The following is a 15154-nucleotide window of genomic DNA, read 5'->3' as shown; positions in this document are numbered from 1 at the left end:
GCCTTTAACCGCTCAGCCAGCACTTGTGGAGAGTCACCTGCGATGAGAACATCATCAAAATAAGGACAAACACCAGGAATACCCCTCAGGGTGTTTTCCATCACACTTTGAAAAATGCCAGGAGCGACATTCACCCCAAACTGTAACCTCTTCACCCTGAAAGCTCCACGATGGGTGACAATAGTTTGGGCCTCAGCTGCAGCCTCATCAACAGGCAGCTGTTGATAAGCCTGAGCCAAATCAAGCTTAGCAAAAATTTTACCTTCCTTCAGGGAAGCTAAAATGTGGCTCACTACAGGCACAGGATAAGCATGTTGCTGTAAGGCCTTGTTTAGAGTGCATTTGTAGTCAGCACAAATCCGGATGTCCCCGTTTGCCTTTAAAGGCGTTACAATGGGGGTTTCCCACGGGCTGGAATCTACAGGCTCTAGAATGCCTTGCTGGAGCAACTTATCCAGCTCAGCGTCAATCTTGCTCTTAAGAGCAAATGGTACCCTCCTAGGCTTAACCCTGATGGGCTGTACCGTTGGATCCAACTTAAGTGAAACAGGAGGTCCCGTGTAGGACCCAAGTTTAGAGCTGAACACATCTGCAAACTCCTTGCATACATCATCAAGGGTCTGTGTTTGCAATTTATTCAGTCCAGTTACCTGAATTCCCAAGGCCTCAAACCAATCGAGTCCAATGAGACTCGTTCGTTCACCCCCTACAACCAACACGTCTAGGGGGCCTGCAAAATTCTTGTACTGTACACTAAGGGTGGCCTCCCCCTTAACGCACACTTTAGAATTTTGGAAATCCGTGAGGATTACATTAGAGGGCCTTAGGGAAACTTTCTGGCCACTGCTGCTGCAGATTTTGTGAAATGTATTGAGGGAAATTATGGATAGGGCAGACCCTGTGTCAAGTTCCATTGATAATGGAATTCCCTGCAATTTCACTTTAAGTGTTAATTTCTTTTTAAGGGGTTTGTGTGTGCCTATTCTTAAAATGTTCCGGCGTGTAGCACAGAACCCCACCCTGTTTTGGCTGGGCACCCTGGTACCTTTCAAATTCAATTCTTCCTTCGGTTGTACCTTCTGTTGACCCAGGCAGACCGCAGCGATGTGGCCCTTCTTCCCGCACGCTCGGCAAATGGCGGAACGGAACCGGCATTCAGCTCGCTTGTGGCGTCCACCGCATCCAAGGCAACGAAGCTCAGCTGGGCCCTTGTCCTGACGATCCTTGGACTTTCTTCCAGCAGCTTGGTAAAGCTTATCCACCTCTTCTTCAGGATCTTCGTCNATCCCACCTTCGTCGCCAGTGTTAAGTCCTGGGAATAATGGCGCTTGAGACGGAACATCTCCAACAAGTCTTTATTGTTTGCTCCATTCTACGAACAACCAGAGCAGAGGCACGCAGGCCTCTATTTATACCCTCTGATCCCCGGGCAAGTTCAACCAATCATGAGGCGGGCTTTTCCCGCCTTGCGCATGCGCACAAGGCCGGCGCCGCTCAGTCTGGTCCCGGGCAGCTTCTGCAAGTGCCCGGGACTCTTGCAACGTCCCGAGCCTGCATCTTGCAGGCTCGGGACACAACAGTAATGATAAGGGAAAAAGTCACATTTGACAGACAATGCAGTTTTGAACCAGTCTAATGAATGAACTGCAACTTGGCTAATGTCCCTGCTTTTTCAAGTTTGCAATGTAGTTTGCCAATTTTTTTAAAAAATCTATCAGAGAAAACTTGTAGAAAATAGGATTTATTAAGAAGCAGTGTACAAAACAGATTGAAGAAAATGAATTGCCAAGCCTAGCCATGTTTATCAAAATTCCAAAGAAAAGAAAAATATGTTCGGAGAAATGTACATCAAACACATATGCATTTTATTATGACCATGGTCAGAACTGCTCAAAATGGTAGGGAATTGCCTGGTTGAATTGAACAATGGAAAAAAGCAAAGGGGAAAAATAACATACCTGCAGGTGACAGAATTGTATAACGAGATTACTAAAAAATAAAAATATTGACACCTGCATTCATCCTTTACTCACTATGCATCATCCTATATTAATGTCAAGTGCAAAGGATCAGGACCATCCATTTAAATTGCAGCATAGAAGATGTAAAAAAGATGTTGAGACTCTAGAAAGAGTACAGAGAAGAGCAACTAAGCTGATTTGGGGACTGGAGGCTAAAACATGTGAGGAACAGTTGCTGAAATCTAGTTTAATGAAGAGAAGGACGAGGGGGGACATGATAGCAGTGTTCTCAGGGGCTGCCACAAAAAAGAGGGAGTCAAGCTATTCTCCAAGGCGCCTGAAGGCAGGACAACAAGCAACGGATGGAAACTAATCAAGGAGAGAAGCAACCTAGAACTAAGGAGAACTTTTCTGACAGAACAATTAATCAGTGGAACAACCTGCCTCCAGAAGTTGTGAATGCTCCAACACTGGAGGTTTTTAAGAAGAAACTGGACAGCCATTTGTCCGAAATGGTATAGGGTTTCCTGCCTGAGCAGGGGGTTGGACTAGATGACCTCCAAGGTCCCTTATTATTATTGTTGTTGATCATTGCACAGTCAGCCAGATGTTCAGACTGGATTTGGCATTTTTGTCTATCTATCGAGTCCTTACCAAGGATCTGGGATACGCAGATGTGGATGTTTGATGGTATTACAGATATCGTAGCAGAATGGAGGCGGTTCCTAGTAAGGCGGCCTTTTGCAATTGACTAATGGCGAATTTGTCAGTGATTATTATTATTATTATTATTATTATTATTATTATTATTATTATTATTATTATTATTATTATTATTATTATTATTATTATTATTATTATTATTATTTCCCAAGAATCCAGTCAGCCAAAGTTCAGCATCACATTGGTGCAAGACAAGGGTCAACGGAATTCAGAAGGGGATGAATTTGGACCACCTGTGGGAACCTAATGACTCTGAGTTGATGATGCACATAACTCCAACCACCCCCACCCCACCCCACTCACCCATTCTGCCTGTTGTCCTCCCACAATTAACGACATAACTGGTTTTGTAGAAAGAGAATTTAATTCCTTTTCCCCTGCTGTTGTTGTTGGGGGGGGAGGGGAATTGGCAATACAGCTTCTTATTATTTTGAGGCATGAGCTTGGGGATTTTCAGCATCTGCCACAGGTGGTGTTTTCTTTCTGTTGGCAGATCCTGCAGTCTACTTGAGGCTGCTCTGGGTCCAGTGGTGGGATTCAAATACGTGAACGACCGGTTCTCTGTGTGGATGCCGTTTCCGGAAGTCCATTCTGGGCCTGGGCAACAAAAAATTAGCTACCGGTTCTGCCGAAGTGCGAACCGGCTGAATCCCACCACTGTCTGGGTCGCATAAGGGTTCATTTGTAAAGTGGCTTCAAAGAATGCTCTTCCTCAGCCTCCCAAACCTATGAGGAATCCTGCCCCATTCTCACATGATTTCCAGAGGCTCCACATGGAGCATAGTCCTCTTGCATGACCTCTAAGGTCCCCCCAAATCTTGTGAGAATGGGGCATTCTTTCGAGAATAGTTGTTGTTGGATGTTGATGAACCTTGGCATGTCACCCAAAACAATATAGTGTGTCACCTTTGATACATGTGTCATAGGCTTGCTATCACTGTGGTGGCCTATGGATGTATTGCCATACTGTTTGCCTCATTCATCTGCCTACTGCACTTTTCCAGGAACTTCAGTTCTTGACTTCCTAAGGTCGTCTGCCTTTGCATTAGATCCATGCAATCAAAGAAGAATTCTACTGTGTATTCATGAATGGCAAAATTCAGTATTTCCCCCATCAAATATTCTTTGTATATTAGGAATATCTCATTAAGGAAGGAAATTTGAGCAGAGGAGCTGTTGAGATGATTGGTGACTTCCTGAATGAAGAATCTGGATTTCATTACTCATTCCTCCATTCTGTTATAGATCATTTTGTCTTTTCGAATAACAGGTAAACGAGATGGTGGTGGTGGTGGTGGTGGTGGTGAAACCAAAGGCTACTTTTTAAAATAGTTTATTTCTTGTATTTTTTTCATTTAGTGCATTTCTTGTTATTTATTTTGATTATTAAATTTTATCTCTAACTTTTTTTAGGTTATAAATTATATTTGCTATCTTCTTGGCAACTATGACAGTTACAATATTACTGAACTGAAAAAGAAATTAACTAATCTTCAATCTCAAGCAGACGGGCTAAAATAATTGATATTGGACTGCAATAGAATAGAATAGAATAGAATAGAATAGAATAGAATAGAATAGAATAGAAGCTTGAAGCGACCTTGGAGGTCTTCTAGTCCAGCCCCCCTCTCAAGCAGGAGAACCTATACGATTTCAGACAAGTGACTCTCTAGCTCTAGTCTCTTCTTAAAAACCTCCAGTGATGGAGTGCCCATGATTTCTGAAGGCAAGCTGTTCCACTGGTTAATTGTCCTCACTGTTAGGAAGTTTCTCCTTAATTCCAGGTTGCTTCTCTCTTTGATCAGTTTCCAACCATTGTTTCTCGTTCTTCCCTCTGGTGCTTTGGAGAATAATTTGACCCCCTCTTCTTTGTGGCAGCCCCTCAAATACTGGAATACTGCTATCATGTCACCCCTGTGTCTTCTTTTCTTTACACTAACCAAACCCAAGTCCTGCAGCCCTTCTTCGTATGTTTTCCTCTCCAGGCCTTTGATCATTTTAGTTGTTCTTCTCTGAACTTTTTCCAAAGTCTCAACATCTTTTTTATAGTATGGTAACCAAAACTGGTTGCAATATTCCAGGTGTGGTCTTACTAGAATTTTATAAAATGGTACTAATACTTTGCATGGCTTTGATTCTATGCCTTTGTTTATACAACCCAGGATTGTATTAGCTTTTTTGGCTGCTCCTGCACACTGCTGGCTCATAGTCAAGTGATCATTTACTAGGACTCCAAGGTCCCTCTCACAGTTACTATTTTTAAGCCAGGTCTTACCTAATCTGCACTTATACCATTGATTTTTCCTGCCTAAATGTAAAACTTTGCTTTTCTCCACATTAAAATTCATTTTGTTGGATAGGGTCCATTGTTCAAGTCTGTCAAGATCTTTTTGGATTCTGAGCTTGTCTTCTGGGGTGTTGACTATTCCTGCCAGCTTAGTGTCATCTGCAAATTTGATGAGTTCCCCATCTATTCCCTCATCTTAGTCATTTATGAAGATATTGAAGAATATTGGGCCTAAGACGGAGCTTGGTGGTAACCCACTGCTTGCTTCTCTCCATGTGGATGTAGTACCATTGAGGAATACTCGTTGAGTATGATTTGTCAGCCAGCTAGAATTCCATCTGATGGTGATGTTGTCTATCCCACCTTTTTCTAGCTTACTAAGCAACAGGTTATGGTCTACTTTGTCAAATGCCTTACTGCAATCTAAGTATACTATGTCCATAGCATTTCTTTGGTCTACTAATTTAGTCACTTTATCAAAGAATGAAATAAGAACAAGGCACACTTTTTCGAGATAACTTAGAAATAACTTGTATTTGTTTTTTTCCTTCTCTCAAACTCAGTTTTGATGAAATTGTTGATGGATTTGATCAACTTCCTCAAAGTTTCTTCCAGGAAATGGTTAGAACTGTCCATTTCAATTGCACTGTGGAGAAGATACTTCGCACAAACAACAAAGTGAGAGTCTTCTACAAATGGTTGACGGGCTCTGCATCTCTGGTTGCTGATTATGTCCTCATCACAGCTACAGCAAAAGCCACACAACTCATCAAATTTGCGCCACCTCTTTCCATTCCCAAGACCCGGGCACTGCGGTCTTTGATGTATGCAAGTTCTACTAAAATTGCCTTGGTTTGCACTGAGAAGTTTTGGGAGAAGGATGGGATCCGAGGAGGGAGATCAATCACAGATCTCCCATCGCGAGTGATTTACTATCCAAATCATGACTTCCCTCATGGAATAGGTGTCCTTCTGGCATCCTATACTTGGCATTCTGACTCTGATTTCTATACTGCACTCAGTGATGAAAAGTGTGCTGATGTGGTGATGGATGACCTTGTGGAAATCCATCAAGTATCTAAAAATTATCTCAAATCGGTTTGTGGCAAATACGTGGTGCAAAAATGGACCCTTGACCAATATTCTAGGGGAGCATTCAGCACGTACGCCCCATATCAGTTTGCCCATTATTCTGAGATATTGGCCCAGAATGAAGGGAGGATCTATTTTGCTGGTGAACACACGAGTCAGCCACAGGCTTGGATTGACACTTCCATGAAAACTGCCATAAAGGCAGCAGTCAATATCCACAATGCATAAAAGAATAATTTATTGTGGAAGAATTAATCAAATTAATACATTTTCATTAAATTCATTCATTACTATGTCTAACCATCAACTACATTAATCAATGAAAAAATATTTTTTAGTCTATAAAAACCTATATTTCTTCTCACATTTAACTTAAGCTTAGTGAACTCCATTTATTTAGAGACATTATAATCAAATCAATATCTTTCTAAAACCAATTCATTCACTAATATAACATTTCATCCAAATCATATAATTAAAGATAGACTAACATTCTCTATCTATTTATATTATTATAGACTCATTAAAACCTAATCAATAAAAGTTTACAAATTCATTATCCATCCCAAAGATCCTGTATCATGCTTTCTTAATTTTTACAAATATTTAATCTTAAGCTAACATATTCATTTACTATTCAGGTACCTCAAGTGTTTTTTTATTTAAACATTATTAACTCCAAAAATAAATTCTTCTCTTTCTCACCAATCTTCTATTGTTTTTCATTATTTCTCCAAATCTCCAATAATCAATTCCATCATTTCCCATATTTCAGTTCTTTTCTCATTATACCATCTCTAATATTAAAAACATATAAAGCCCTTTTAACAAAGTCCAAGTCCAAATCAATCCAGATTGCTATAAGGCCATTACCACATTACTATAATCAGATTTAATATTTATATCTTATTCTGGGTTTCTGTCTAGTCCAAACAGGTTTCCATAATCGGGCCTCCGCCTGCCACACTATACACTCCCCCCCCAAAAGCTCCCATTGTGCATTTTATTGAATTAATATAAAAGTTATAGTTAGTCTGAATGGCTCGTGGCAGAACATCATTTCCCCTTTCTTTTAACATTGAATAAATTTCACTTAAAGTCTCTTCTTTTATATTGTCCTCTTTGATCACATGTTTCTCTTCTTCCCATATGTTTTCCTCTATCTCAAGTTCAAATGGCATTTGTAGATCAACTTTTTGAAGCGAGATCATCTAGTTCCTTATCATAAGTCCTTTGTCCATTAATGTCAAATCTTTTTTCCAAAATCAATTGATTATCCAACTGTGAGTTTACTTCTTTCACCTCAGTAAGCAAGGTACAAGCCTCTTGTGTATAAACTGATGTTTCACTTAGTCCTTGTCTTTTGTCTTGTCGATACCAAGAAATCTCCTTTGAGCAAGCAATTATATCATCCGTATTTTCCAAACTTTTGGCCAAAATATACTTATAAAGATCTACACCGGTTTCCTCCATCTTTATTATCTTTCAAGTCCTTTTCCTTTTAGAGGAGACTATATTTAAAGAGCGATCACAATACCCATCTCCTCCCAATTTCCTCGCCTTTTTCCTTTGTACAAAATGAAAGCCTTTCAGCGAAGAAAAGATAGCAAGTACAATGAATAAATTTGTCAAAAAGTGTCCCCCAGAAAGTAATCAGATGTTCAATCCTTCCAGATACCATAGAGGTAAAAGCAAACAATATTCTCCAAATATTATAAAAAACTTTCTTGAGGCTTCCAATATCCAAAAATAAAATCAGCCATTAAAGCAAAAATAAATTTAATCCTTTGTGCTTCTCTTCCCCCATTTAAAAAGCCGCTTCACCAGAAAAGGGAATAATTCCAAAAGGAAAAAAAAACTTTTCACAGGCATAAAGAAAATAGAGGTAAAAGAAAAGTCTCACCAAGTTCTCCACAGTGGGTCCGTTTGCTTAGCTGATCTTGTGGCTTGCGGTTGGCGCAGCTAAATGATCGGCCATTTTACTGGCCGATCTTTACCCTGTCGACCCAAAGGAGATACTCGGTGCACAGAGGACGCCGCCGCTCCTCTGCAACTACTGAGAAGCCTCCTCAATGGTAGACACTCCTCCAGAACATCTTTTTGACCCTCTAAGGGGTCTATCGGCAGGGGAAACTCGATCGGCAAAGGGACGACTCCCTTTGTTCGACCACACCGCTGCGAACCGGCACCGGAAGCCAGTGATCCCCATATTCTTGGATTATAATTAAAATGATTTTGTTGTTTCTAACCCATAATGCTTTCTAATTTCTAAATAAAATATTTTAAAACACAATGGTGTTGTTTATACTGTTTCTTTATATTTATTTTTCTGATTATGGTCTTGCTATATAAAGACAGATGTACTGCCTCAGCAGACTAGGCAAAGCAAGGCAGTTTTGCAGATCATGGTCTGAACGCAACAGCCAATGCTATCTGGCATCCATAATTACATAATATTCTGAATTTTAAATAAACTATCTCAACATACTATTCCTTCTAATATTATGGGTCATAAATGCAAATTAGAGAGGTGAATGGGGAAAAAATTCAATAGGGACTATATGAGCGATTCTCTATCCCCATTAATTCACAGGAATGGGTAACTTATCTGATCTAAAGAAACCATTACTTACAGTCAACTCTTATTTGCAAATGGTAGGTTTAAGAACTTCACATTTCCTCCAACCTTACACATCAGAAAAATGTGGTCTCTTCCCATTTTGTATCCCCACATTGGTGCTACTATGGTACAAATGAAGAACTGAAATGTGTAACTCGGGTAGGATCCAACCTATACCATGGGACAGCTCTTGCCACTTGCAGAAAAAGAAACAATAGTTCAATAAAGTTTCCTCTGGATATCAGAGTTGGTTACAGAAAATCAAAACCTGGCAAAGGAGAGTCAGAACTGGTCAGCTCCGCTTGGCAGACCAGAACAGACAATCAATTCCATGGGAAGACCAGAAGTGTACTGTGTTGAGATCAGATGTCATAATTTGTGTCTTATAAGTCTGGTTGTGTTGTATCTCCCCTTCTTATAATACTCCATTGAATCACTTACCTGAGTCGCTTCTGAATATTACAGGTTTCCTTGGTCTTAAATAATGTTTCAACCCCCTTTGCCTTTGTAATGGTTCTTGTCTATTTCTGTCAAGGTCACTTCCCTCTCCTTTAAGCATGGAGAGCAAATCAAAAGGCAACCCCAGAGAATCAGCTGGAAGGCACCCAGCTAATCCTCAATAAGAAAGACTAGAAAAGTAAAATATGCCAAGGCATGCTTGGTTTTCTATGTCAATTCCAGCCCCCAGTTTACTTGAAACTGAAGATCTTTTCAACTTCTTCCTGCCAAGAAGGATCCAGTGGGCAAGCTGAGTTGGCAAAGACAATTTAAGAAAAGATGGTCAATCTTTTTAATCTGGGGGCAGGTTTGGACCTTTGACAACAACCGATGGGTACATTCACAAAATGTCTGTTATGGGAAGGGATAAAGATAAAGGTTTCTCTTTTCAGTCTTGTCCCACTCTAGGGTGTGGTACTCATCTCCATTTCTTAGCCAAGGGAGTCAGTGTTGTACGAAGACACTTTCTGTGTCATGTGACCAGCACATGGAACGCTATTACCTTCCCACCAAAGTGGTACCTATTAATCTACTCACATTTGCATGCTTTCAAACTGCTAGTTGGGCAGGAGCTGGGGCAAAGAATGGGAACTCACCCCATTAAGCGGCACTCACGTCTCAAACCCAGACTGTGAGCTTTCCAGCTGACAAGCTCAGTGTCTTTAACCACTGAGCCATTGCACACACACCCCTTATGGGAAGGGATAGACTACCCTGAAACATTACTTTAGACACTCCCATGTTGGTGGAGCATTTGTGGAGGCCACAATATTGCTGCAAAGAAATACAGTGCTACCAGCTGTTCGCTCTGTAGCATTTTAGACACTTGTTTAATTTTTTTCAACACAATCTAAAAGTGAAGTGAGACAAGGAGGCTGCTGGGTCCCAAGGGAGGTATTTGGGAGTAGTCTGGTATTCCCTAGTATCACACTGTCCTTCCCAAGGTTGAAGATGTATTAATGTTACTAACAGAAGACCATATGCCCCTCAACAATTCAGATGTCAATGCTGCTAACATCAGATGTTTTTGCATTGACAACAAATGGAGATATAGCCATCTTTTACCTTTTGCTTTTACAGTTAGATGATGCTGGGAGGGGGGATGCGAATGAGAGTCCAGCTAAACATAACAACACTAGACCTAGCATGAGAAACAGAGTATTGTAACCAGAGCTGATAAGGAATTGGCGGCCTGGAGAACTGGAGAGCAGGCCCATGCTTTAAGCTAGTTGGGAAATGTGATTTATGACTGTTAATTGAAGGAGGGAACTGTGCTTTGATACTATGTGCTCACAGGAGGGGAATTCAGTTTTTGGCTTCAATTATGCAGTGCCAAAGTTATGCTACTCAAAATAAAGATTCTTTAAGGTAAACAATGCCTCAAAGTTTTTTTGAAGAGTTTTATTTGTCAGAACCATGACATCAATCATATTTCCTCTGTCAACTTGCTTGTTGCACTGGCTGATTTGATAGAATTTATGGGGCCACCTTTGGAGAGCAGAGCCATGACAGTATCCTTACACAGACATTACAAAGCACATTTAAGCAATATATAGGGATTTTAAAATATCAAGCAGTTTGACAGCTTGAATAATTTTAATTTTAGGAAACCACACACTCTCATATTTTCCAGAAAGCAAGATAGGAACATTTTTGCTTTATAAGAGCTTAAGATTCCATGGCCTTTGGGCTGAGATAGAATCATCTAAATGATCTTCCATGACTCAGAGTGTTGGTGAAATGTAAAATTATGTATTGTATGGAGACTTTTGTCTCTCATTTTTTAAATATGGACGGAATAATATAAGACAAATGAAAGGTGTCCCAACTTCGTATAGTTTAGCATATACTATAATTTCAGTATGAATTCCACTATCACAAGATGCAATAGCCCAGTGATGGCGAACCTTTTAGAGACCGAGTGCCCAAACTGCAACCCAAAACCCATTTATTTATCGCCGGGTGTCGAGTGGGCGTGGCTGACTGAGTGGGCATGGCCACGGTGGGTGTGACCACCTCGATTATGCTTGTGAGGAGGGACGCCTGTGGGGGCCGGGCAGGGTTGGGGGAGATCCAGGGGGTTTCTGGTGGGTGGGCCAATGGGCCAGAGGCTCATCTTGCAGGGTGAGGCGAGGCGAGGCAGGGCGGGTGTGCCAATTGCCACAGGGCAAGGCAAGGCGAGGCAGGGGCCGGAGCAGCTGCTGCCTGACACCATCAGCCCCCACACACAGAGGCCAGCGAGCGCATGGGGGCCAACGGTGTCTGTCAGCAGCCACAGCATGCTGGCTGTCCTGCATAATAGTGAACTGGCCATGGAGCCCCATCGGCACGGGCAGAGACAGCCCCAGGATGGCCGGAAGAAAGCCCAGCTCATCTACTTGATGACTCTGATGGGAGTGGCTTCTGCTGCTGCTCCGACCGGTCAACCATGCAGGGAAACAGGAGGGGCAGCTAGTGCACAAGCTCTGCTGCCTCGTCGGGCTGCCAGCGAGCAGCCGAGGCAGCCCCAGACCCCTGGCTGCCCCTCCACCTGCTTCCCTGCATGGTTGATCGGTCGGAGCAGCAGCAGAAGCCACCCCCAGTCAGAGCTGTCGAGTGGATGGGCCCAGGCTGGGCAAGGGCTTCCTTCCAACCATCATGGGGCCATCTCCGCCGGTGCCGATGGGGCTCTGTGGCCAGTTCGCCATTATGCAGGACAACCAGCATGCTGTGGCTGCTGACAGACACCGTTGGCCCCCATGCTCTCGCTGGCCTCTGTGTGCTGGGGCCGATGGTGTCAGGCAGCAGATCTGGAAGCAAACTGTGCCAACCATTCTTGTGCTGGTGGGGTGGCGGCAGCAGGGGAAAGCGGGATGTGGCATGTGCCCACCCTTTGCCACTGCTGCCCCACATTGTCCTGCGTTTGCCTCTGGGCCATGCATGTGGGACGATGTGGGGTGGCAGTGGGGAGGGGTGGGCATGCACCACAGCTCACCTTCCTGTGCCGCTACCTCCACCAGCGCAAGTATGGGTGGCACAGCTTCGCTTCCAGATCTGCTGCTGGACAGGCTTGGTGATGCAGAGATCACCGCTGCCACCTCCTGCTTCCCCATGTAGTTGGCCGGTCAAGGGGCTCAGAGCATCAGGAGGAGCAGCAGCCGCTGCCCCAGTCAGACCCACCCTGTAGACAGGGCCTGCACCAGATGAGGGCTCCTTTCCAGTCATCCCAGGGCCGCCTCTGCCCATGCCGATGGGGCTGCACTGTGGAAGGGAGATGGCGGCTCTGATTCCCCCCTGCCGGCTGACCCCCCAGCCCCCTGCCCAGTGCCCCTTCCAGGCAATCCTACGTGACCGCAGTGTGAATGAGAGGTTCAGCTGGCGGGGGCGCGCTTTCCTCCGCAGAGGCATCCTGGCCCTCTCGCCTCCCCCTAGCCGGGACCTGATGACCCCCACCCTCCTGCCCCCACCCCAGCCGACCCTCCAAGCAGCCCAGCCCGACCAAGACGGAGTGAAGGCGAGGCAGAGAACCAGTTGTTAAATGATTTGAAACCCACCACTGGTCGCTTCCAAAGGCCGCTCACTCACTCTCCCGCCAAAACTGCTCTTTATAGGTTCCCTCACCCTGCCCAGCTCTCACAGCTGTTCCCAGACTCCTCATGCATGGAGACTGGGAGGGGAGGAGCCCGGCCCCATGTCCCTCTGTCTGTGGCAATGGCACACGTGCCCACAGGGATGGCTCTGCATGCTGCCTGTGGCACACGTGCGTAAGTTCGCCACCACAGCAATAGTCACTGTTGAATAGCTTTGATGGTTTCATAGAGATTAGACTATTAGTAGTTGCTAGTCATGACTGTTGCATAATATTTTTCTCCTTGTTTTTGTTCTCTTCCAAATAACTATTGATTGGCTCTGATATGGCCTTGTTAGGTGGGTTAGATATGCAACTTACATTTCAGAACGTGTTTTCTCAGTTCTACTAGCACATCACGGTTCCTCAGACTGTATATCAAGGGATTCAGCATGGGAGTCACAATGTCACAAAACAAAGAGGCCACCTTATCCTGTTCTGGTGTTCGGTAAGACCTGGGTCTCATATATTTAAAGCTCGCTGCCCCATAGAAGAGCCCCACCACACAGAGGTGAGAGAGACATGTGCCAAACGCTTTATGCCTTCCTTCCACTGATTGCATTCCCAGGACTGTCAAAAGAATAGTGATGTAGGAAGCCAGGATGATGGAGAAGGGAGCCAAGAGTAATATGCTGCCAGCTAGGAAAAACAAATTTTCATAGGTGGATGTTTCAGAACAAGATAATTTCAGCAGAGCTTGGACTGTGCAGAAGAACTGATTCACTCGATTAGACTCACAGAAAGGCAGCTGGAGCACACAAAAGGTGTGCACGAGTGAATGAAAAACAGCCCCAAACCAGACTCCACCTGACATGGTCACACAAACCCTTCTGTTCATGAGAACTGGATAGTGCAAAGGTTTGCAGATGGCCACATACCTGTCATAAGACATGACAGTCAGTAGGAGGCACTCTGCTCCTCCCATCATGAAGGTGAAAAAAATCTGAGTCCCACATCCAGCCAATGAAATTGTATTGCCCTTGTTCCAAAAATCCATGGACATTTTGGGGACAATGCTAGACGTCTGGCAGATGTCTATGAAGGAGAGCTGGCTGAGGAAAAAGTACATAGGGACCCTGGAATATGAACCTGTGATGATTACAAAAAAGAAAAGACTGTTTCCCAGTAAAGCAACAAAATAAATCAATAGAATCACCCCAAAGAAAATGGTGTGTGTCACCGTGTGAGTCAGAAGTCCAAGAAGAATGAATTCAGTCCACAAAGTTCTGTTCATTATTTCCATTACGAGTTCTCCTGAAAACGTAACAGCAAATATTAGAATTAAAGCTAGAAAGCTAGTGGTTGAGATGAAAACAAAATCAAAGCTGGTAATAGTTGGATAAGAGTCACATATACAGACACACACATGAATAAACACAGAGAAACACACACAGATTTCACACACCTGCTGTCAGAACATCTTTGAATCCTTTGCTGAGGTATCTTCCACTAACAAACAGGTTTTTTAAAAAACAGTTCTTCAGTATTAGGAAAAAAAAATATATCTTGGCTTTAAATTCTACCCATTTCTTTAGAGAAAATTGCAGACCTGAAGAGATGCTCTTTCATTATTACATGTGTAGTTTCAGTCTCTGAATGAAAAATGTAGGTCTGTCTTCTGGAAATGCATCTGAATTTTGTTCCACGGGACTCCAATTATTAATTCTAAGCATCAGGTGTGTGTCTCATGTCCACACCTGCTTTCTTACCTCTGAATTCAATCATCCACCTTTCTATTATAATCTTTGCCCTGAAGGAATTGGGGCCAAAAGGATGTCTGATGATTTTTAGAAATTCAAATATTCTTCACAACAACCCAATCCCAATCCTATTTTTACCTGCTAGGTAGTATATACTACTTTCATACACAATTTTCAGGCTTTCTCCTGGTGCTTCATTTTTAGCTGCACCCATACAATAAAATACTTTCCTCTGTCCGATAACTTCTGTTATATTGAACAAGCTATGGCAAGTAATTGTTTTGTTTTGAAAGAATGGCTGATTAATTATTGCTCACACCTCCAGGATAAAAAAAATCTTCCAGGGTATCAAACTTTGGGGACTTCACTCATTATTCCCAAGGCTTTAATTTGGGACTCACTAAAGGGAGTAATTGCCCGTGAGATGTTGAGAAGTACAGTGACAATGTACTACAGTTAGTCCTTGACAAATAACTACAGTTGACCCCAAAACTTCCATTGCTAAGCAAGGCAGTTGTAAAGTGAGTTTTGCCCCACTTTATGACCTTTTTTGCCACAGTTGTTAAGCAAATCACTGCAGTTGTTAAGTGAATCATGCAGTTGTTGAGTGAATCTAGCTTCCCCACTGACTTTGCTTGTCAGAAGCTAGCTGGGAGAGGGGGGGGG

General features: G+C 43.1%; 2 protein-coding genes across 2 annotated transcripts in view; one reads left to right on the top strand and one right to left on the bottom strand.

The window, feature by feature from the left end:
• LOC107289632 (L-amino-acid oxidase) overlaps positions 1–6291 on the top strand; it is a gene marked incomplete at its 5' end in the record, with an annotated part of 15491 nt that extends 9200 nt beyond the window's left edge. The window contains 2 exons of the mRNA XM_015818423.1: positions 3821–3954; positions 5535–6291. Of these exons, the coding sequence (XP_015673909.1) occupies positions 3821–3954; positions 5535–6291 (891 nt within the window). The remainder of the gene's footprint in view (positions 1–3820; positions 3955–5534) is intronic.
• A 5860-nt stretch (positions 6292–12151) lies between these two features.
• Positions 12152–14031, bottom strand: LOC107289631 (olfactory receptor 56-like). Its single transcript, XM_015818422.1, has 2 exons — positions 13110–14031; positions 12152–12321 (listed from the first exon to the last, which is right to left on the bottom strand). Exons 1-2 carry the CDS (start codon positions 14029–14031, stop codon positions 12152–12154), a joined length of 1092 nt encoding a protein of 363 aa, XP_015673908.1.
• Positions 14032–15154: the final 1123 nt, after the last annotated feature.

The sequence above is a fragment of the Protobothrops mucrosquamatus genome, unplaced genomic scaffold (assembly GCF_001527695.2).
Source record: "Protobothrops mucrosquamatus isolate PMUCROS unplaced genomic scaffold, P.Mucros_1.0 scaffold738, whole genome shotgun sequence".
Taxonomy (NCBI): domain Eukaryota; kingdom Metazoa; phylum Chordata; class Lepidosauria; order Squamata; family Viperidae; genus Protobothrops; species Protobothrops mucrosquamatus.
This window is presented reverse-complemented; position numbering and strand designations above follow the sequence as displayed.

Bases quoted from the DNA above. Each gene is read 5' to 3' on its own strand.
- LOC107289631 (XM_015818422.1), bottom strand. From the start codon at position 14,031: ATGGAAATAATGAACAGAACTTTGTGGACTGAATTCATTCTTCTTGGA. The intron at 12,322-13,109 runs GTAAGTTGCATA...TGACTGGGGCAG, and splicing joins GAGAAAACACGTTCTGAAAT to CGGCTGCTGCTCCTCCTGAT.